Source organism: Lathyrus oleraceus, chromosome 6 (assembly GCF_024323335.1).
Source record: "Lathyrus oleraceus cultivar Zhongwan6 chromosome 6, CAAS_Psat_ZW6_1.0, whole genome shotgun sequence".
NCBI lineage: Eukaryota > Viridiplantae > Streptophyta > Magnoliopsida > Fabales > Fabaceae > Lathyrus > Lathyrus oleraceus.
Window position 1 is genome coordinate 252,466,572 of NC_066584.1, and position 24,472 is coordinate 252,491,043.

General features: G+C 32.3%; 2 protein-coding genes across 4 annotated transcripts; both read left to right on the top strand.

Annotated features, from left to right (window-relative positions):
- The first annotated feature begins 4,790 nt into the window (after positions 1-4,790).
- LOC127091778 (histone-lysine N-methyltransferase family member SUVH9) lies at positions 4,791-9,609 on the top strand. Of its 2 annotated transcripts, none has more exons than XM_051030480.1 (2): positions 4,791-7,164; positions 9,025-9,609. In XM_051030480.1, exon 1 carries the CDS (start codon positions 5,111-5,113, stop codon positions 7,097-7,099), a length of 1,989 nt encoding a protein of 662 aa, XP_050886437.1. In that variant the 5' UTR covers positions 4,791-5,110; the 3' UTR covers positions 7,100-7,164; positions 9,025-9,609. The 2 variants fall into 2 exon arrangements, with proteins under 2 accessions (XP_050886437.1, XP_050886438.1); XM_051030481.1 differs by lacking the exon at positions 9,025-9,609 and adding an exon at positions 8,713-8,957.
- A 7,674-nt stretch (positions 9,610-17,283) lies between these two features.
- Positions 17,284-20,073, top strand: LOC127096932 (B3 domain-containing transcription factor VRN1). Of its 2 annotated transcripts, XM_051035463.1 has the most exons (8): positions 17,284-17,400; positions 17,483-17,528; positions 17,897-18,344; positions 18,494-18,657; positions 18,754-19,012; positions 19,084-19,161; positions 19,415-19,557; positions 19,663-20,073. In XM_051035463.1, the coding sequence occupies exons 3-8, from the start codon at positions 17,948-17,950 to the stop codon at positions 19,909-19,911; spliced, it is 1,290 nt and encodes a 429-aa protein (XP_050891420.1). In that variant the 5' UTR covers positions 17,284-17,400; positions 17,483-17,528; positions 17,897-17,947; the 3' UTR covers positions 19,912-20,073. The 2 variants fall into 2 exon arrangements, with proteins under 2 accessions (XP_050891420.1, XP_050891418.1); XM_051035461.1 differs by having other exon boundaries at positions 17,324-17,528.
- The last annotated feature ends 4,399 nt before the right edge of the window (positions 20,074-24,472 follow it).

Here is a 24,472-nt window from a genome sequence, read left to right on the forward strand (position 1 = left end):
GCAATGGACTGAATAACGAAGTTATCCGACTTATGTACCAGAACTTCTAGCTAAAAGGGGATCAGAATCACTAACCGGTTACTCCACTATGTGCGCGAAAAGATAAAGGGCTTAATGTGATTTCGCTAGAATGAAAACGGATGAAATAAGAGTAAAGGAACTAGGATAACTATAATGGCATTACTCGAACTGATTTGCATAAGGTGGGGTTATCTGAGGTTGTGACGGTGGTTGTTGATGTCAAGATTAAACTCAAGTTGCTTCTAAACAAAATCCACTTGCAACCTATTACGAATTGATGTGTGTTTTGAAATTTCATCTGGCTAAATTTTTAAAACGATTTCTATACTGTATTTTGCTTGAGGACAAGCAAAGATCTAAGTATGGGGGAGTTTGATAACATGAAATTATATCATATTTTAGGACTTAATTCAATTAAATTTTATCATTATTTATTTCAGTTCACTTCATTTTATTAGATATTACGCGGTATTTTCTTCCTATTTGTCTCAGGTGGCTTATTTTGAAGCACAAGTAAAAATGGAAGAAAAGGAGGTGCAAAAAGGAGAGAAAATGAACCAAATATCAAAGCCCATCCCAAAGTACAAGAACACAGGTGTTGTGCCTGTGACGGACGTCACAGAGGCTGTGACGAGCGTCACGCCTTGCACACTCCTGTGATGAACGTCACACCATTCCCCTACATTTTTGGCGCAAGGAACGCTTCAGAGACATTGAGGGAGAGTTGAAGCCGATATCCACGCCTAAGTACTTTGCACGTTGAAGACCTTTGGAAGCGGAAGCAGTTACTCAAGGCACCAATATAAATAGCCACTTTCCAAACCTAAAAGGGGATCCACGCTTTTTCCATATTTTTCTTTTGCCGTTTTCGCTTTTGCCTTTTTCTTTTCCAGCAACTTAAGCATTATTTTTACAGCATTGCTTTTACGAGTTTTACACTATTTCCCTTGCAATTTCTATTTCCTTTTTAGCATTTAGTTAATTCTTTTCGCACAATAGTTTCTACACCGGAAACTATTGTGTACCTTTTTATCGGATCTAACCTTACGTTAGAATCCAGTTTTTTTATTTTCTTCGTTTTAATTTGTTGTTTAATTGAAGAATCCAAGAACAAATCCTACCGGCTTGTGGTGGAGTGTTCAAGACTACTGCTTAACTTATTCAGGTTCTTTAATTATTATTTAATGCTTTGTTTTATTATTTATTTATATTATCTGCCTGGGATGAGTCTGTTTATGCATGATAAGTATTTTAGTTTGTTTAGCATGTCTGGCTAATTCGCTTAGATATCGGCATGTAAAGTAAGCGGAATAAGGGATCAAAACCAAGTCGGTTTAATTAAATTTAAAATTAAAATCACTCTTTTTACGGTCTCAATTTACAGGTTTAATAACAAAGGTTTTTACGAAAGTAAAAGACATAAAGAAGTTAAAATCAATAGAGCGAGAGTTTGAGGTTTCAACTGGACAGTGTAAATTGGACATTAATTCTAGATCAGGGCGAGAGCAAGTTTTAGAGTTAATTAAATTCTGATCTTTTCCAAAAAGTATTTTTAAAGATTGAATGTGAGGACGAGAGTTAAGCATCCGAATTTAATTATATAACCTAAGTCAACAGAGCGAGAGTTTGAGATAAGGGTGTTTAAACGGTCAGTGTTTTCTTAAAAAGAGTTTCTATGGACTGTATTGCTTTCAAAAAATGGTTTTTTGACTTAATTATAAGTGACAGCTACATTAACATAAAATCATGGTTTATTCAACAGAGCGAGAGTTTGAGATAAAACTTTTAATCAATAAAGTCAACTGAAAAGATCTATTTTAAAACCAAGAAACCGACAAAGAATTGATTCCCTAATTACGACGAACTACATACCGATATCCGCTTATTAATATTTAATCTAGATCCTAGTTTAGTTTTTAGCTTTTCCCCAAACAATCAAACATTATCCACCTTAGCTTTACGAAGTAACCTTAGATAACGGTATATCGATTCATAAGTCCCTGTGGGATCGATATCTTTTAAAACTACGCGATAGAACTGTGCACTTGCAGTTTGTACCCCATTCTCGACTCACAAAGTCGAGCGATCACAGAGTCTAATACAATACTTTTTTAATTTAAGGGTGTAAAATGAATTCTAAGATTAATATTCGAGGCAAAAAAATATTAAATCAATAGATATTTATTTACATACTTTTAAAATTAGTTTAAAAAAATGGAATTATAGAGTGATTTGATTGAATGCACGTGTCTGTTGGTACTTAAATGAATATTAATCTATTTAATTTGTATACACTATCAGCCAATCACAATCTTTAAAAATATTTGATTTTTATTATAATTATTTTTAAAATTATTATTATGAATGAATGTCATGCGCTCTCAATCACAATGACGTGCATATCAATTAAATTCAATGTAAAATATAGATAAATTTTGATAAATATTTGCGACATAAAAGTCAATTATATATTTTGATATTTTCTCCGATTCTATTTATGAGAAAAATTTTATTTTTTATTTTTATTGAAAAATTAATGCATCAAGTCTTTGTAATTGATTATATATATTGATAATTTAATGAATCTATAAAGTAAAATTTCTCTTATAAATAGAACTATAAAAAATATAATTTATGTAGTAAAATATTAATCTCATTCTATTTTAAAAATACTCGTATAATATATTAGTATCTTAGAATTTTTTTTTGAATAGTTTAATATCATAAAATCGTTTTTACTCATACTCGAGAAGGTAATATTATATAATTGATTTTATTTAATTTAAATAATAAAACTAAATATTTTATTAAATCAGTTCAATTTATTTGTTGTAGACCATTTAATTATAGAAAAATGATTATTATAGGTATACGCATTAAAATTTACTGTATTAATGAAATTTTAATTATTAAACAAAAAAATTGTAAAATAAAGTTTATTGAATAGTTTAATATATTACTCAGTATCATGGAAATTTCTTTTGAATAATTTAATATCATAAAATCATTTTTACTCATAATCAAGAAGGTGATATTATATAAGGGTGACAAAGTGTTCGGTCCTCTAATGGATTAAGGGTTTACGATGGATTAAGGGTTTATGCCCTCATCCTTGCGGTTTTTTTGCAGTCGCACGCATTTACATAAATTTTTGTGTTTTAGACTTAAAAGACACAATTCTCGCGGACTTTCCTCGCCTCGCCCTCACTTATTTGCAGGACGAACCTAAATTTTATGCATGCATCCTCAACTATGTTCGTCCCTCTCCGTCCCATTTTTTTGCGATCTTTTGCAAGGCAGACCTTAACGAGACGGACATGGTCGTTTGCCACCCCTAATATTTATATAGTTAATAATATTTAACTTAAACAATTTGAATAATAAAACTAAATACTTTATTAAATAAGTTTAATTTATTATTGTACTCGACATCTAATTATAAAGAAATTTGATTATTAGGGATATACGCGTTAAAATTTACGGCATTAATGAAATTTTAATCATTAAACAAAAAAACAAAAAAACAAAATAAAGTTTATTAAATAATTTAATATATTAAAATTCTGGAAGATTTCTTTTTTTGAATAGTTTAATATCATAAAATCATTTTTACTCATTGCGAAGATAATATTATATAATTAATAATATTATTTAAGCAATTTTAATAATAAAACTAAATATTTTAATAAATCAATTCAATTTATTATCATACACAAACACTTAATTATAAAGAAATTTGATTATTATAGATATACGCGTTAAAATTTATAGTTTAATTATAAAAAAATTTAATTAATATAGATGTATGTGTTAAAATTTACGGTATTAATAAATTTGTAATCATTAAACAAAATAATAAAATAATAAAATAAAGTTTATTGAATAGTTTAATATATTAATATGTTGGGAGATTTTTTTTAGATAGTTTAATATCATAAAATTGTTTTTCTCATAACATATTATATATAGTTGATAATATTTATTTAAGCAATTTTAATAATAAAATTTAATGTTTTATTTAATCAAAAGTAATTTATTGTCGTACACAGACGTTTACTTATAAAAAAAATGATTATTATGAATATATACATTAAAATTTATGATTTAATTATAAAAAAATTGATTATTATGGATATATGTGTTAAAAATTACAATAATAATGAATTTTTTATCATTAAATAATAAAATAAAATAGTAAAATAATATTGATTCTGTAATTTTTTTAAAAAATGTACTTAATTCAATCAAAAGGTATCCGATTAGTAATATATATTAATTTAGTTAAACGAAACTCTAATACTCCGTCTATTTTTATTATAAATTATTTTTGACTTTTCATATATATTAAGAAATATAATAATTATAATATAAAAAAAAATTATAAAGGATTTTATAAAATTATCATTTATAGATGATATTGAAAAGATAAATTAATACTATTGAAAAGAGAGAAAATAATAAATATTTTAGGGTATAATAAAAAAAATAAAATAAAAAATTATTGATATTGTAAAACGACTTATATTTTAGTACAAAATATTTTTTTAAAACGATTTATAATATAAAACGGATTATAATATAGAACGGAGTTTGATTTCTCACAATTTTAACTAAATTATTAATATTTATAAATCAATATTTTTTAAAAAGTTTTTAATCAATAAAAAATAATCTCCCGTCCACATCTTGTGTCTTATTCATTAAAATAAAAAATGAAAAAATATTATAGAAAAACCTTAAAAAAAATGAAAAATAAAAGAAAAAAGCAATCACCTTTCTTAATACTCCTCTTCTTCGTCTTCATCAATAGAAAGAGTCTGAAGCCGAAAAACCAAATTAGGTAAAGATGACAACATAGTCACACATCTCACAATTTCCTTACATCAAAATGTTTTTCCCACTTCACAAAAAATAACCTTAAACAACATCACAACTTCGCAACTCAAAATAAACACACAACATTATAAATACCAATTGTCTCTCCCAATTTCCATTTCCTTTTCCATTCCCATTTCATGTTTCTTAACCATAAATTCAACACATTCATTCATTTTCATTTTTTCTTCACTTCGTAGCTAAAAAAACCCACATGAATTCTGAAAACCCAGACTTTCTTTCAGCTCCACCGGGTATCCCTTTCCCAGTTCCATTGCTAACTCCGAAGCAAGAACCTCGCGAGGAACCAGTTCAACACGAACTACAACAAGAACAACAACAGCAACAACCGAACCTCAATGATCTTCCGAGCCTCAATCTTAACCTAAATCTTAACCTCGATGATATTTACGAACAAGAAACCCTACCCGACGGGTTTTCCAACTTTAATCTTCTCTCAGAGGCTTTCCGAACCGGGTTCACTACAGGACTACAACAGCTCGAAAACGACGTCGTTGTTGAAGTAGTTGATGATCCTAATTCACGCGCCATCGTTCCCGTTCCCGAGGCGCGTCAGAGTTACGACAACAATGGTCCGGCGGGGGCGGGGGAAGTTGCGGCGCAGAGGATTCAACGGCGTTACAAGGAGCTGGTTCGCGTGGCGGATCTTGGTTTAGCGGAGCAGCGTCAGTTTCGTGACCTTGTGAGAAGGACGAGAATGGTTTACGATTCGCTTCGTGTTTTGGCTTTGATTGAGGAAGAGAAGAGAAGTGATGTTCGGAAAGTGAGAAGTGATCTGAGAGCTTCTGCTTTGATGAGAAACAGAGGTTTGTGGCTGAATCGTGATAAGAGAATCGTTGGTCCGATTCCTGGTATTTGTATAGGTGATGTGTTTCTTTATAGAATGGAGTTGGTTGTGATTGGTTTACATGGTCAACCACAAGCTGGGATTGATTATTTACCTGCTAGTATGAGTTCGAACGGCGAACCGATTGCTACTAGTGTGATTGTTTCCGGTGGATATGAAGATGACGTCGATGAAGGCGATGTTATTATCTATTCTGGTCATGGTGGTCAGGATAAGAATTCAAGGCAGGTTTTTCATCAGAAGTTGGAAGGCGGGAACCTTGCGATGGAGAGAAGTATGCATTATGGGATTGAGGTTAGGGTTATTCGCGGTGTTCGGTATGAGGGTACGTCTTCGGCTTCTGGTAAGGTTTATGTTTATGATGGCTTGTATAGGATTGTTGAATATTGGTTTGATATTGGAAAATCTGGTTTTGGTGTTTATAAGTTTAAGCTATGGAGGATTGATGGACAAGCTAAGATGGGTAGTTCGATTCTTAAGGAGGCTCTTATGCTTAGGAGGGATCCTTTGTGTTTTAAACCTATGTGTGTTTTTTCACTTGATATTTCCAATAGGAATGAGAATGTTGGTGTGAGGCTTTATAATGATATTGATAGAAGTAATGATCCGATGTGTTTTGAGTATCTCCCGAGGGCTACTTTTCCGCCGTTTGTGTTTCATCAGAGTGGGAGGGTGACGGGTTGTGATTGCGTGAACGGTTGCGTTGAAGGATGCTTTTGTTTCATGAAGAATGGAAATGAGTTTCCTTATAGTCAAAGTGGGCTTCTCTTGAAAGGGAGATCGATAGTCTTTGAATGCGGTCCTTTTTGTCGTTGTCCGCCTAATTGTCGTAACCGTGTTACGCAAAAAGGGCTAAAAAATAGGTTGGAAGTGTTTAGATCTAAGGAGACTGGTTGGGGAGTTAGGTCTTTGGACCTTATTCAAGCTGGTGCTTTTATATGTGAATACACCGGGGTTGTTTTGACTAGGGAGCAAGCACAGATTTTGATCATGAATGGTGATTCATTGATATATCCGAATCGGTTTTCGAATAGGTGGGAAGAATGGGGTGATTTATCTTTGGTAGACCCTAGTTATGTGCGCCCGACGTATCCATCAATTCCTCCTTTAGATTTTGCTCTGGACGTGTCAAGAATGAGGAATGTTGCGTGCTACATGAGTCATAGCTCAACTCCCAATGTGTTGGTTCAGTTTGTTCTATATGATCACAATAATTTGATGTTCCCTCACCTTATGCTATTTGCAATGGAGAACATCCCTCCAATGAGAGAATTCAGCCTTGATTATGGGGTAGCTGATGATGAGTTGACTGGCAAGCTCGCTATATGTAACTGAATATTTTGGAAGCTTCGCAGACTTTATACTATGCTGAAGCCGAGTTTTGGGCATCGTACATTGAGGTAAAGCCAACTCCTTTCTTTTAGCTTATTTATTTTACCTTGTCTTTCATGTGATTATGCTTTATCGATTCTCAAACCTAAACTCTGTTGTTGGCCATATGCGTTACACACGTATTACTGATTAAAACTACTATGCATGCTGGTCTTCCTAACAGCCGGACGTACCTCAAATGATTGAAATTCAACTATTTATTGTGACTTTGAATATTGTCGCGACGTGTTTAATATCTTATTATAGTCTGCTTTGCTAACTGATTATTATCAAGTGAGAATGCATTTTTTTCATATGAGAATGAGAAAAATAAATCCTAACCGTTAAATCTAAATGTATGGTTTAGATTAAAACATCACTTTAAGAACTCACGTGCCACGTGCCGCTCTTTCTCACTCTTGCCTCCGTTCATCTCGTTCATTTGACAAATTTCTCTAGTTACAACAAAGTTGTCTTCTCCGATGCAGCAGCCTTCACGCACGAACAAGACAACAACGACCGTTCTCCATGGCGGCTCTTGCGATTCTTCATCTCATTCCCATAGATCTTGAATAACTCTTTATAAAAGATGAATTAAGTCAGTCCGACCGTTTATGCCATTTAATATATAAACCTTTCATGCTGTTTAATCAGCTTTGAACATTCAAATATGTTTGCTTGTTTTTCTTTTAAAAGTTTAGTTGGTTGTGTTTACGGCATGGTTTTAAATTGTGGTCTGCCACTGCAATTGCGGCCGCAATAATCACCGCAACCGCATCGGGCTGCCATTGTGGTATGATTTAAAATGCATCCTTTTACCTTGGAACCGCATCAGACAACTTCGCTCAAGTTTTTTCAAGTATTTTCGTCAAAATTCAAAATGTAGAACCTTTTGAAAAATCTTACTTAAGTGTTTTTTAAAGGTGTATTTCAAGCTTTTCTCAATCAAAATTCACGCTGCAACGGCCGCAATACGCATCGCACCAACCACATCACCCACAGCCGCATCTGTGACTGCAACCCCAATTTAAAACCATGGTTTACAGACCATTTATTGTTTATTCGTACTATTTTATTGAACCTACAATCTTAAAAGCTTAACCTTTCCTTTCATGAGATGTCCTTTTCTAGTCAAGTGTTTTCGCAAAATGATACATTTTATTTAATTCACATCGAATCGCATATTACATTATGGCAATTCTCTAATTTAACCATTATTTCTTTCCTTTTCTGAGATGCATACTATGTCGCAACCACTAATTCTTTAATTTAAATTTTCCTTAAAAGATAACAGACTATTTGCACGGGGTCAAATTCGAGAGTTTTAAAACTCGTGATTGACCATAGAATTGACTCGTAGTAATAAATACATTAAAAACACCTATAAGTGGTATAAGTTTCCGATATACATAATATAAATTAGAGAATAGTGACAATAGCGGTCAACAGTCTTGTCAAATAGTGACGATAGCAGCGCAATAGTATAACGGTTTTTGATAAATCTGCTATAAAAGAGTCAATTCCCAATACGCAATGCTATTTTCCGCAATCCGCTATGATAACAGAGTCAATTGCAGATATGAATTGCAGATATGAGCTGACCCCCAAAATGCAGTAGTGGTGTGGTGGCTTGCAGTATGGCCCATTGCTGACGAAACAGTACAAGAAATTTATACCCTCCACATATTGAAGCTCAAAAGTTGAAGAAACTAACTTTCACTGGACTGCAATGTTGATGTTATCAATAACGTAATGCGGAAAATAGCGAAACACCAAGAATCTGCTATGTGAAATAGAAGATAGTTTTGTAGGCAAATAGTGGAAGCCACATAGTGGTTTGTGTTATTACTAATTTCGGCCTTCTGATTTGTGTTATTATTTACTTGCAGGTATATTAAATTTTGCAGCATAATTTTCAACAAGATTGAGCTTCATCAATTTGCAAGGAACATAGGATCACTTGTCATAATACTCTGTCAGGATATTACATTTCAATTTGATTTTCAGTATACTTGCTGGTTTTATCCAACCATACTTGGCTAGTAGATGGTGCTTTCATGGGAAGTTCAGAAACTGAAGTTTTGTGTTGTTGTTTTTGTTGTTTGTTTATACATTGTTGTCTTGGGAGAACTTGTATATGCTGTAAGTTCAAAACTTGTATAAGGGTTATATTAGTGGTTGATATGATAGAAGACAAGCATGCAGTTTGTATCCAGAGTCTAGACAATTACCAATACTGTTATGACATTGTTTGGTTTATTTGGTGGGTCTCATTATGACCTGGTATGAGGAAAAACCAATTACAATGAAATGGATAAGGTTGTTGTTGTTTACCAAATATTGGCTGTAGAATGATATTGTACTAATATAGTACTAATAGTCATTTTTAAACCTTTAAGAAGGATATGTGATGATTATGTAATCCTACTTTATTTCTACGTCAATTTGGTAAAAAAATGTTGTGATTGTTAGTATATTCTAGCTCAATTATAAAAAGTCGATATTATTAAGTTGGATGTTTTAATTTGGATTTGTTATATTCTCAGTTGTACGAGATTTTTTATTGGTTATTATTCCCTTTGTATTTTTTGTCAAAATTATTTGTAATTATTTATTATAAATAAAGAAAAAAAAGTTAAACAAATTACTAGAAAGTTAAGGCATTAAGCATGTTAGTTTTAGGTTAAAAAAATAGATTTTTGTTTATTCACTTCGAAAATCCTATTTCATTTGTGTATTTTTAAAATATTATAATTTTGTTCATATTTAATTTTTTTAAATTAAAAGACTAATTTTGATATTTTATAATATAAAATATAATATTGAAGATTAAAATATAATCAAAATTATAATTTTTTTAAAAAGTTGTATTTTAAAAATAATTTTTATGAAAGTTCATTTAAAATAACTTTAACTTTTGAAATTTTGATATTAATTTTTTTTAATAAAATGATAAAATATTAAAAGTAAAATTTTAAGAATAATTATTTAAATCCAATTTTTATTTGAAGTTTTTATAATAAAAATTCTAACTTTTTTAAATTATAAAATTTAATTTTAAAAAAGACAAGATAAACGGATTTATAATAGAAAAAATAATCATTATTTAAAAAGTAAAAATAATTATTAATTATTTTGTTACATATAAAAAGTAAAAGAATGACAATTAAAAACAAAGACGAGTTTGTCTATAAATCAGAAAAAGATGATGTGATTAGGGAGAGTTTTGACCCAAGAAAACCAATAAAGATATCTTTGAGTAGTAGTAATAAATTTGGCAAGAAAATATACAAATACTAGTGAAGTACTTTAAAATGGACAAAGCACGTGCCAAGAAGTTAAGGAAGCCTTACACATGATAGTGTGACCATTATCATGAAAGTACGATCTACAGTAATTTAGAAGAAACAGAATCTAAGTTGATCAACTACGTACGCCATCCATTTGTTTTGTTTTATTTAATTTGAGCTGTCATAAAATGTGTGGACATAATTTAAGCTGTTTTAATTTAGTAAAAAAAATTATTTTATTTTATTAAAGTAGTTTTATTAAGTATGGAGCATGAACTAGTTAATCTCCAAACATTGTAATGTTTTAATTATAGAGTGGTTGAATTAAGGGAGATAGATTCATATGAATAAAGATTGAATTATTAAAGTCTATATCAAAATATTCATTAGTTCCTTAATAATTTTTTTTAAAGATGTTTAATCTATTAAGAATAAAATCTATTTTATTTATCTATTAACATATTTTCATTCGATGAATATCCATCTATCTAAAAAATTATTTTTTATTTACGGAAAAAAACAATTTTTTTATATTTTCAAAAAAAATATTTTTTATTTTTGAAAATAATCGATATTTTTTTTGAAAAAAATCATTTTTTAATTTTAGGAAAAATCACATTCTTTTTAATTTTTGGAAAAACAAAAAAAATGAAAAAATCATTTTTTAAATTTTTTAGGAAAAAATTAATTTTTTTGTCGGATCATTAAAATAGAAGATTTCTTAATGCACCATTTATGTTTCTTAGCTACCAGGCGAAATTATTTAAATGCCCATAGTTTCCGGAGATGCATCTCAAGACGCACCAAATTCTGAATGAAGGTTAAAATATTCCGGAGATGCATCTCCGTTAGAATTTAAAACATATTATATATCCCACTCATAAGTCATTATACATGAGAATTGGATCGGAGATGCATCTCCATGAATATTACAAAGATACATCTCCATAACGTATCCGAACTTAGTCTTTCATGTTATATTTTGTTTATCTGTATTCAAATGAAGATTTAAACCATACCATACGATCAAAAAACAAAAATCTACGTACATAATTCTAGATGGTTCAAAAATGCCACATAAATAAAATATCAATAAATATCAAAATATCATACAATCGAGAATAATAAAGTAGCAAGATCGTCTATTAGATTGTTTGTATTGTGATTGACAATATTTTGTTAAAACAGGTGAAATAGCAAGATGTTGGACACGATGTCTTGACATACTTGTGGTATGCTGTGGTTTTACATTCTTGGAAGATTTGTTTTTTACTGTGAGATTAGTGAAGATTTTTTGATGATTTGATTCACACATTATGTGGTTCAAAGTACTTATTTTAGAAGCTCAAAGATCGATTTCAGCTGTGCAATGTTTCCTAAGAATGGTTGTCAAAATATTTAAGGAGACATTAGATCAGATTTGATTTGATTTTACAGAAGATTATACAGAATGAATGTCAAAACATTTAAGAAAACATTAGATTTGATTATGCAGAAGATTGTGCAGAATGGATGTCAAAATATTTTAGGAGACATTAGATTTGATTTTGCAGAAGATTGTGTAGAATGGATGTCAAAATATTTAAGGAGACATCAAATTTGATTTGGATCTGCTATTTTTTTAGCCCGAAATCCATACTATTTTGGGACTATTTAAATGACGAATCTAAACATAAGAAAATAACTAAGTTGCGTTGTGATAGTCTCTGTTAGGGCTTAGTTTGTTCATTGTTATTTGTAAGACATTCTTGTATCACTTAGATGCTTGAATTGGAATGTGTTTTTTGAGTTGTAATTATGAATCACTCATGAGCTTTTAAGCAAGAGTGTATTCTATTTTATTGGAAGTGTGTCTTCTATTTATTGTTAGAAGTTTCTATCACTGCTGTGTGATTAAAGGGAAGTGAGAAATGTCTCATATCTAGAAGAGTCTTAGATAGAAATTCCAATGTATAGGTGAGAAGTTTGTAAAACCAGAGGTTTTTTTAGAACTTCAAATTAATACTATTATAGTGGATTTCCTTCCTGACTTGGATGCCTCCAAATGTAGATACCGTTGCACCGAACTGGATTAACAATTGACCTGTGTTATTTACTTCCTGCTTTTTACTTTAACATTGTAATTATTTCTAGTGTGATATGTCCTGATCCTGGTGTGGTTACATCGTATAAGACATCTGTTGTTTGCATACTTGTTTTTGGTGTGACATATCCTGATCCTGGTGTTGTGACATCGTATACGACATCTATTATTTGCGTACCAAAATTTCAATTGGCATCAGAGCAGACACCCTATTCTATTTTGGGTGAGCTCTAGGGAGATATTTTCTGGTACTATGGACAAAGAAGGAAGATTTTGTTGGTGTAAGCCCTAGAGGCCAATACTTTTGGTACTTGTATCGAATTATTTATTAATAATAAAAGGCTTTTTATTTATTATGTTTGTTTAACAAAGTCCCTAGAAAAGCTAGTCCGTTTAATGTATCAAGTGTGACTTAATCATGAGATCACATTAAACATAAGGACACTATTCTTAAAGTATCCTAGTCGAGCTTTATTGTGAAGTGGGATAACATTAAAGCATTAAGACTATTATGTATATAGACTGATGATCACATCTCATGGATCATGGATAAGGAGTTATCAAGTCTTAAACATAGATATGAATATTAAGAGTAATATTTATATTGGATTGACCTGCTATGAGAATACTATATAGAATGTTATGCAAAGTGTCATAAGTTATTCTCATGGTGATAATGGTGTATACCACCCTTTGACCTAAAACCACTATGGACCCTAGATGTAGAGTCGAGTGCCTTATTGCTGATCAGATATTGTCCGTAACTAGATGACCATAAAGACAGTTGATGGGTACTCCACGAAGCATGCTAAGGGACATGAGTGACCTAGATGGAATTTGCCCATCCTACGTAACAGGATAAATGTCTATGGGCCCAATATTGAACTGGACAAGGATGACACGGTCTATGCCTTGTGTTCAATATAGACATAAGAGCAAAAGGGTAATTGTACATATAAGTATTATCACAAAAGAATTTGTCAGATCATATGACATTTTCGTGTCTTGGGTAGCAGTCATGTGTTGCTAGATACCGCTCACTGTTTATTATGTTAAATACATGATTTAATATGATTGCCAATGCCGCGAAAACCTACAGGGTCACACACAAAAGGACGGATTGATGAGAGATAGAGTAACTAAGGAACACCGTAAGGTACGGTGCACTTAAGTGAATTGTAGAACATCGTAAGGTACGATGTACTTAAGTAGAATATGAAATATGGTAAGGTACCACGCGCTTAAGTGATTTTGGCATATTATAAGATATGGGCCACATACACTTAAGTGGGCTTTTTTTTAGCTTGCAACCCACACAAGTGGTTCTATAAATAAAACCCTTGTGCAAAAGCATTTGTGTAGTTGCAATTCGTTTCTCTCCCTCTCTCTCTCTCACTCAAAGCCTTCATTCTTAGCAGCTAGTACTGAGATTGAAGGAATTCGTTTGTGTGGACTGAGTAGAGGCGTTGCCATCGTTCAACGTTCGTGATCGCTCCGTAGATCTGCACCAAAGGTTTCAGAAAATATGGAAGACATTGAGTCCAACGTTGAGCCAGCAAGTGAGTTCTGTAGTAGTTTCAACATACAGATTCTCCTAAGTTGCAATCCTTATTTTTATTAAAACTAAATAACTACTTCTTAACGAGTCTTTCTTCCCCACTTGGCACGTTTTTCCTACATGCAAAATCGTCTCCAAATGTGCTTCCACGCGTCTCTTGTCTTGGATAAGGCTGAAAGATAATTATTTAGCCTCATTATATTCCTCAACTGCTTTTGGTCGAGCGTAATAAGTTTTCCTCTTGCGTGAGTTTTCACTAAGTCCCCTAGATCACACATTGTATATAGGGGCTTCGACTAGCTTCTTAATGCCAGTCTTGGGTGTTGACAGGCTCTTGGGACAAATTTTGTCGAAACATCCTCACCTACTGAAGCCCTCTTCTATTCCCCTAGAAACCTTTTCTTCCTTTTGCATTCTTTCTTCTTTCCTTCCTTCGAAGTGCCTCCTTTGCAGCATCCAACTCGTCTTCAATCCATTGAACCATCATCCACGTCATCACATCGAAACCCCATCTAACAATAACATACATATGCTCTGTAACATGGGTTATTTAAAACATGCATTAGATTAAAAACTTGCCATCACATGCTCGCCTTAACACATGGCTATCGCACCAGAGTAATTGATTTAAAATAATTCAACAACTAAAAGTATCTCATATCATCAAAATAGTCATGGTAATTTCCTTAAACATAAACAACCTTGAAACAAAAGAAAATAACAAAGCAAAACATTCACCCACCTTGTGTTACAGATTAGATAAACGAAATACTATATAAACGTATAAAACAGGAAAAGAAGAACAACCTCGACGCCATCCTTCAACCTCTAAGCAGCTACTCAGTTACCTGCTCGTATGTACCCCAAGACAGAGCACAAAACCACACAAACAACAAAGGGGTAAGAATAAGCTCATAATAATTAATGGTGCAAAAGTATGCAAGGGTAGCCTAAACAGACATCAACGATTATTCAACACAATTCATGCATGCTCCACCAAAGCATTCTCACCCACCAACATCAACATAAACATTCAATTCATACACAAATAATGAATGCAATGAACTCAACACCATGATTTAACAATGCATGCGGTACCATTATGGATAACACATGTGCGTCTCGCTCCTGAATCCCCACCATATTACTATAGCACACCAAAATCGTTACCATCACCATAGGTAAAGCTTTACCAGTTCCGATATGGAATCGTCTACTCGCTTCTGAATCCACATCATTGAACTAGAGAACACCAAAATTCGTTGCTATCACCATAAGCAATACTTCACTAATTCTTCATTGGAATTAGCTACCGGCTCCTGAATCTATACCACCGGACCAGAGCACACTAAAATTCGTTGTTATTACCATAAACAACGCTCCACTAATTCCTCATTGGAATTAGCTACTCGCTCATGAATCTATATCACCGAACCATAACACACCAAAACATGATTGAATCCTGTACACCATGATGCTTGATTCACCATAACATGCAATGTCACCAAAAATGATCACCATGAATTTATCACCATATAATCACCATAATAAACAACAACATCATTCTCCGCACCACACAAGAGAATTAATTCAATCAACATAATGAATAACATCAAACACCTTCAAATAGTGACCAAATCATAGCACCACGTCAAATATATATTCACGTACAACACTCAATAATGTTGAATCATCTCAATATTGATTCATCATCCAACATGTACAATAAGTCACACAATTATACACACACTTCACAACATATACTCGTACGTCATTACAACATGGTAATTCATCTCACAAGGCACTACCATAATGTAGCTATGTGCGTTAGCTTTCCAATGCTTCGAACTGCGTCTCAATCCGAGTCCCGAAACTCAAGTTACACTCGAAAACGTCTCACATGTTACAAAATCCAAGGAGCTGTTACAGCTGCCCGTAGCAACTGCTACAACCCGTAGCAATAACCAGGCCCAAAAATGTAGTTTTGCAAAATTCCTCCATTGGATCACTTTCGAAGCTCCGATTTCAATCCCGTAAAATCCAGAACGCTCTGAATTCATCATACAATAATTATAACATGGTTTTAACCTCTAAATCGACAATACCTCATCAATTATTTATCAACTATCATGCAATCCACTCACTTAATCATGGATTTGACATGTTTTACTCATCAATACACAACAGCATAGGAACGACAATTCATACCAACAATTATCCCCAAGAACACATACATTCTACAACAAAATTACACACAAATTCCACATCATCCATCATACAAGTCATGCTATCACATGATTTACAAAAGTTCCATAAAGTTCTTCAATGGAGTTCTTCCTATGCCCTAACCTTTGCCTCCTCCTCTTCTCACTAAATTCAGATTTTACGTAAAAAAAAACTCTCACAACCCCTCTTTCTAATCTTTTTATCACTAAACTAACCTCCCTCAATTAAAGACTTCCAATAATACCCTCACTTATTCTCTTATTTATCACCATGACCCTTTTGACACTATTTTTATTTTAATAAAAATACTACTAATATTCTCCCTTATTTTCTATTATTTCATTTTTTCTCTTTTTCCACCAAAAGTCTTCTCTCTATATATTATAAAAATTAAATAAAATGACTACTTCTAATTATTTTACTTCAATTCTCATTATTCTAATATTATTTATTCTATTAATAATTAGAACTAGCACTACCAACCGAACACATCAAATACTACTATTAACCATCCAAACACCATCCAATGGACATGAAATTCAACTTAAATAATTGAACACACACAATCTCAATTAAATAATAAATTAAAAAAACAAAGTGTTACAAGAGGCGTGTGTTTAAACTCACAACATCTTAAAGGATGATTTCTAACCATTAAATTACTTCACACAAAAAATTTGCGACATTGCATTTGCTAACCTTTAAACGATGAACTTCAACTACTAACTTGATGAAAAAATTATCATTTAAAAAAAAATACTAATAAGTATGTTAAAATTCCAATCCAAAAGAAAAAAGTATTGTAAAATTATATATATATATATATATATATATATATATATATATATATATATATATATATATATATATTGATTTTTTTTACAAATTTGTTTATTTATATTTACATTTACAAACTTGATAAACAGTATATATAAAAACCGCTTTTAGCTGTAAAAAAGCTTTTTTTTTGTCGGCCCAAAACTCAACGTCTTTTGTTGAATAGTAGTTGCAAATTACTCGACTAAATTTGACCTAATTTCTTTATAAAACCACCTGAGGTCTAATCAATATCATAAGCTGACGTATGTCACTCCCATCCGCAACCAAGGTGATCGATCGTATCTTCAATTCATCACAATTCTCAAGATTTCTTCTTACAATAATCTCACTTTCAATATGCATCCTATCAGATTCTTCAAGATTGTTACTTCAACAAATCTTCAAGATGGAAATATTGTAAGCTCTCTTTGTTTCTATTTTTTTATACACACCACTATGCTTTTAAATTTCTGTTACGGTTACGGATTTACGATCTTTGTCGATGTGGATTCGGACTATTATTGAATTGAAAATTATTTAATGTTAAGATTTTTTATTATATTAGAAGTAAATCAAGTTTTAGGTTGTGGAATTTTGAATTTGGATAAAAATACTTGAATAATCATAGTGGAGTTGTCTGATGCGATTACTAACGTGATCAAACATATGATTGAGTTGGAGATATTACAGCATTGTAGCTACAGTTGCGGCATACAACTAATACAAGTCAAAATTGAACTTTTTATCTTTTAATGTTTGCTAACATAAAGTTCAATGCATTGTAGAGAATTCCAAATGCTTTCACTCAGAAATATATTGGTGATTTATCAAACATAATGTTTCTCAAGACTCCAGATGACAAAGAATGGGAAATACATTTAACTAAAAAGGATGGTGATATTTGGATTCACAAGGGTTGGAAGGAATTCGCCGCACATTATTCATTAGATCACGGACATATGCTGTTGTTTCAATACGAGAAAACCTCTCATTTTGAAGTGCATGTATTCGACAAGAGTACCCTTGAAATTGGATATCATGTTTACGGCAATAATCAACAAAAACATAATAACACAAATGAAAATTTGAATGAGCAACCTTCACGCAACAAGACTAGACCAAAACCACAAATTTCAAGTTCTCAACCTCATAAGAAATCGATAATTGACACATGCGAAGAAGTTGGAACAAGTTCCAAATTGCAAAACTCGCCTAAACTTGTTCAAGTTAAAGGTATACATATAATTCATGATTATATGTCCATTTCAGTGTCCAAAACCGATACTCACACTTGTATTTATTTTTTTCGAATTATTAGTAATGTTGATGTGTCAGTGTCGATGTGCTTCATAGTTCTTAACATACCATGTCTAATTTCTCAGAGGAGAAGGATGGTTCCACTGAATGCCTAAATGTGAAGCATTATCAGGAGAAGAAGAATTTTACTTCTAAAACTGAAAAAGCTTTAATCAAAGCCAAAAACTACAAATCTGAAAATCCACTTTTCATTGTTGTCATGACATCTTCCTATACTAATCAATATATGGTGAGTCTTTCAATATATACATATCTAATGTTAAGATAATTTCATATCTATTTTAGTTGCTATATTTTCTAACTTGTAACAAAATTTGAAATCCAGTATGTCCCTTTCGATTTCGAACAAAAGTATTTGAAGAAAGATCAAAGCGATATGGTCCTTCGGGTCTTGGGCGATGATAGAACTTGGATTGTTAAATATTGTCAAAGTAGAATAAGTTCTGGATGGAAAATATTTGCTTCTGATAATAATTTGAAAGTCGGAGATGTTTGTCTTTTCGAGATGATCAATTACGACGCCTATGCTTTTAGAGTACTAGTTTTTCGAGTCGACGATGAACAAGGTTCCCCTCCACCACAAGGTAAATCAAGTTATTTTTTCCTTCAAAAGTTGCATAATACTAATGGTTATACTTTTCATCCTTTGAATCAGTTCACAGAGATCGAATTAATTGGGTAGAAACAGCAAGAATCTCAAAAGTTGACAGTAAACCTATTATTTTACATCGAGGTAAATCTTTAGCTTCTTTGTTGTATTGTCAAAATCGCGCCAATAGCAGCGCTATAGCGTAACTGTACTTGAACAAATCACTATTGTTATAGCGGCACTATAGCCCCGCGCGTTGCAAAAGTGAACGACTAACTATTTTTCATGATATCCGGTTAACAACACCGGAGTCGAGTAAAAATGCAGTTATCGATGTTTCTAAATTACGCATAGATCATTTGTAAATTAAGTGAATACTTTTGTTGCTATGCCACAGGATTGAAAGCTACTCCAATAAATTCCTTGCAGGCTAGTCCACCCGCCTTTGCAAAAGTTGAAGCGGAACAATTCGCATCGACATTGAAAAATCCTCATTTCACTATCAATTTAAGATCAAGTCATTGGGACGAATACAAACCGGTAAAGAATACATACATACGTACTTCCTATGATCTTAAATATAAGCAAAAGGATATATGTTTTTGTTGAATTTTACTAACTGTTACAAAATGCTAATTTTTACAGCGTATACCGAATTCGTTCTCAAGGAAGTACTTGTGTTACCAAAACAACACTGTGATGTTACAGTTTGATGAAAAAATCTGGCAGGTAGAATTGGTGAGTTATCCATCCGATCTGACGAGAAAGTTGAGTGTAGGTTGGAGTCGGTTTGCAGATGAAAATAAATTGCAGGTGGGAGATGTATGTGTGTTTGAGCTCATCAACAAGGAAGATGCTGTGCTTGATGTTCATATTTTCAGAGGTTGTAATTAGGCATTCGATTCGCGAAGATGTTACTACCGTGATTTTTCGAAGATTTGTCACTCCTTTGTAGAACTGACATTTTGTTGTAGCTATCAGTTATGTAGAAGATAGTTAGCATTAAGCTTGCAATAATACTTTTGGATATAAGTAAAATAAACATAAATTTCAGTATGTTGCTGGTATATTTAGTTTATTTTATATATAGGTTTGTGACATGCTCATGAATCATGTACCAAGGACCTTGAAAGGTTTTGTGTTAAGAATCCAAAACTTCCATGAAAGAAGCTTAAACAAGCATGATGAATGAAAGAAAACTCCATGAATGGAGAATGAAGTAAGAAGAAGATGATGTAGTGAAGCATGCAATACTGTTACTGAGGTTTGAAGCAACCAAGAGTGCATACAAGTATATATAGAGAGGTAACTTGTAACTAAAAAAACAGTTGCCCTAATTACTCAATAACCACCCTAACAACTTTCTATATCCGAAAACCAATATAACAAACTTAAGAAAAAAGCTAAAAAAAAAAAGGAAAACTTCTATCACAAGCTAGACTATTAATATATTGATCTATTATCAATAATGATCAATATTTCAACAGCCTCCCTCAAGCTCAAGCATGATAGATATCAAACATGTCAAACTTGGATACAAACTTATGAAACTTGCTTGTTGACAAAGGCTTCGTGAGAAAATCAGCCAGTTGTTCTTGTGAAGTTATAGGTAGCAACTTGAGGACACCTTGCTTGATCTTTTCTCGAACAAGATGACAATCGATCTCAAGATGTTTTGTTCTTTCATGGAAAACGGGATTTGAAGCTATATGCATGGCGCTTTGATTGTCGCAATATAAAACTGGTGGTTTGCAACATGTAATATGAAGATCCTTCAGAATATAAAGTAACCAAATTAGCTCACAAGTAGCTGATCTAAGAGCTCTGCACTCCGCTTCAGATGAAGACCTCACAATGGTTTGCTGTTTCTTAGCTTTCCATAAACTAGAGATGATCCTATGAAAAAGCAATATCCCGATATAGATCTCCTTGAATCAACACAGTCTGTCCAATCTGCATCAGAATATCCCAGAATTTGAGGACTTGAAGTTCTAGGAAGTAGCAAACCTCTGCCAGAATTTCCTTTCAAATATCTAACAACTCTGCATGCTGCATGATAATGTGTCTGACTAGGGTTCTGCAGAAGTTGGCTTAGTTGTTGTGTTGCTAGTGTAATGTCAGGTCTTGTGTTGTTCAAATAGAGAAGCCTGCCAATAAGCCTTATGTAAGCAGTAACATCTTCAAAAGGGTTACTTTGATCTTGATACAACTTGATTAATGGATTGAGAGGTGTGTCAACATGATTTGATACAAGCAGACATGTGTCTTTTAGAAAATCAAGACAATACTTTCTTTGGGAAATGACAATGCCCTCATTTGATTGTGCCATTTCAAGACCAAGAAAGTATTTCAATTTACCAAGATCCTTGATTTTAAAAGCATCATGAAGAATTTGTTTGACACGATCGAATTCCTGTAATGATGTACCTGGCAGGATAACATGATCAACATACACCAATAGGACTGTGGTGTGATTACATTTTATCAATGTGAACATTGAGTAATCTGAGTTGGACTGAGAATATCCAAGTTTAAGGATCAAGTTTGTAAGTTTTTCATACCATTTTCTACCGGCCTGTTTCAAACCATAAAGACTTTTGACCAACTTACAAACTTGATTAGGCTTGGTGCATTGAATGCCTTGTGGAACACTCATGTAAACATCTTCCTCGAGATCACCATGCAAGAATGCATTGTTAACATCTAATTGATGGAGATGCCAGCCTTTGATGGATGCCATTGCAAGAAGGACTCTAACTGTGGACAATTTTGCTACAGGAGAAAATGTATCAAAGAAATCCAAGCCTTCTACTTGACTGTATCCTTTGGCAACCAGTCGTGCCTTGTACCTCTCAATTGATCCATTAGCTTTATGTTTGATATTGTAAACCCATCTGCTTCCAATAGGCTTGACATTGGGTGATAAGTCTACTAGTATCCAAGTACCATTGATGGCTAAAGCTTCTAATTTAGAATTCATAGTCTTCATCCAATTATCATCCTTACAAGCTTCCTCATAAGTTTCTAGCTCATGACCAAGGTTAACAAAATAACTGAAAATTTCATGACTAGGAGACATAAATTTAAAGGAATGGAATGAGGAAATGGGATAAGGAATACCTGTAGATAACATTGATTAATGCTTTGTTCTAATTTTTTGACAGATGACTTTGGAGTTGCAAATAACACAAGACAAGAGTGATGAGATAATTAGTTTGATGGGTACTTTGATCAAACACACTGTAGTAACATCATGTTATTTATTAGTAGTACAATATTCTCTTTTGTGGGTTCCTTGTTCATGATGTGCATTTTCAAGCAGTCTTACTAATACAAGATTGTGAGATTATTCGTCTAACTATTTTTCCATTTCAACTGTAAGAATTAGAAATTAAAAGTAATACTAAAATTGATCTATTTTTCAATAAATATTCTAGACGTAATAGACTGGCTGTTATTGAATTAGAACTTACATAAACTGTTATTGAACTAGAACATAGTGATATGTTTAATTTGGAAAACTACATATGCTACTATGCGAATTGTTAAATAGTTTGAGATGTGATAAGTTTGTCATGTGCAGAGTTGTAGGTGGTGAGAGTTGAACCTTTCCATTTTCAAAATATATTTTAAACTTTGAATATGTAGCATCTCTTTTATTCATTTTCTCACTGTACCTATTTGCTCCACAATAAGGACATTGAAATAATGGAGGACCAATATCAAAATATCCTACAATAGTTGAAATTATTAAGTTTCCTACAAATATGTTAAGATAATGCAGTACATGAGAATTTAAAATGCAGTCCCAATAGTATGGTGCATAGTTTACACATGATGAATAAGGGACTTTTGATTAAAAAGGTGATGCTTTATTTTCTCTTACTTGTCCATGCATCGCCAAGATACGAAGAGTTTTTCACATTTAATTCAACAACATAGTATAATGCATTATTTGGATTTGCTATGAAGTCATAATTTGAAATTGATTTGACTTGTTTTCAGGTTATGTTTTGTTCCTCAAATATTTTATGTTTATTGGAGCTTTTGTCATTCTAGTCTTGATGTTTACTCTACTCAGTTTTATATTTGGAGACATCTTTGTGAGTCTTTTCTAGCATTTTTGCGAATCTACTCAGTTGTACAGGTACTTTCTAAGAGTCACTATCTCTTTGTATTAATGGCTATATTTCTTAAGTATATGTAGGTGCTATATGGTTTGCATCACAATCCCTTGGTTTAATTAATTATTTGTTATTGTCTCATGTTGAATATAGAAAATAAGGTTCATTTTCAAAGCAATGACTAATTAACTAAAATACATTTCTTTACACATATCTCATTATTTTTTTACTTGCCAGAAGGACTATTTGTTGCTTGCCAAGTTCATTATTGATATTGGAGCATATATGCTTATTATATTTCTAGACTTGCACAGAGATGTTTTGGTCATTAGAGTCACTTTACTATAAAATGGAGGGTTCTATGTCATTATCCATAGACCATAAAGCTACATTTATAATTTTTGTTAGTTGTTTTAATCTTCCATTTGCAATTGATAACCCTAATATAGAATGGATGTTTCTATGTCATCCTCCATAGACCATAAATCTACATTTATAATTTTTGTAGGTTGTTTTAATCTGCCATTAGCAATTGATAATCGTAATTGGTTCGTTGGTTGAAGAATTTATCACAGTAAAAACCAAACATGGGTCTAATGATGAAGTTATTTTGTTGTTGTATGTTGTGAAAAAGGATGTGGGTATCTGAAGATGCAAGGGTTGTGGAAAAGTGAATGCAAGAAGTGCCAACACTTTGAAGTAATGTCTATTTTTTAGTTTATTTTGTTAGATTTTATTATGAGCTCATTTCAATTCTATTGTAGAACATGTAGTTTTGGTTTTAAAAGCTTCATTAGCAAGCAATGCATACATCAATGATGATAATGAGTGGATTATGCTTGTGTGATATGTAACTATATATGAAAAAAAGTTATAAATATGTGAGGAAATATTTGACCAATTGTAATGCCAAATGATTATTATGCAACTTTGCTGACTTTTAAAGTTTGACTTTAGCGTTGGACAAATCGAGGCTACTAAATATTATTGACTTTTAGACTTTTGTCGGTTAGACCGACACTAGGTAGGTTGTTGACTTTCTAAGCTTGGCTTTAGCGTCGGTTAGGCCGACATTGGGTAGTTCATTGACTTTCTTTGTTTGACTTTAGCGTCGATTTGACCGAAGCTACGTAGTTTGTTGACTTTTGTTACTTTACATGAACTAGCGTTGGCCTTGAATAACGACGGTGTAGACTCGGTCTAGCCGAGGCTAATTTAGCCACGACACTTATCAAAGCTGGATGACTGATATGTGGCATGATTGTCATGGTCTTTGTTCTTGAGAATTAAGTGATACATTCCTTCAAAGCTTTCACCCGAACCAATCATCT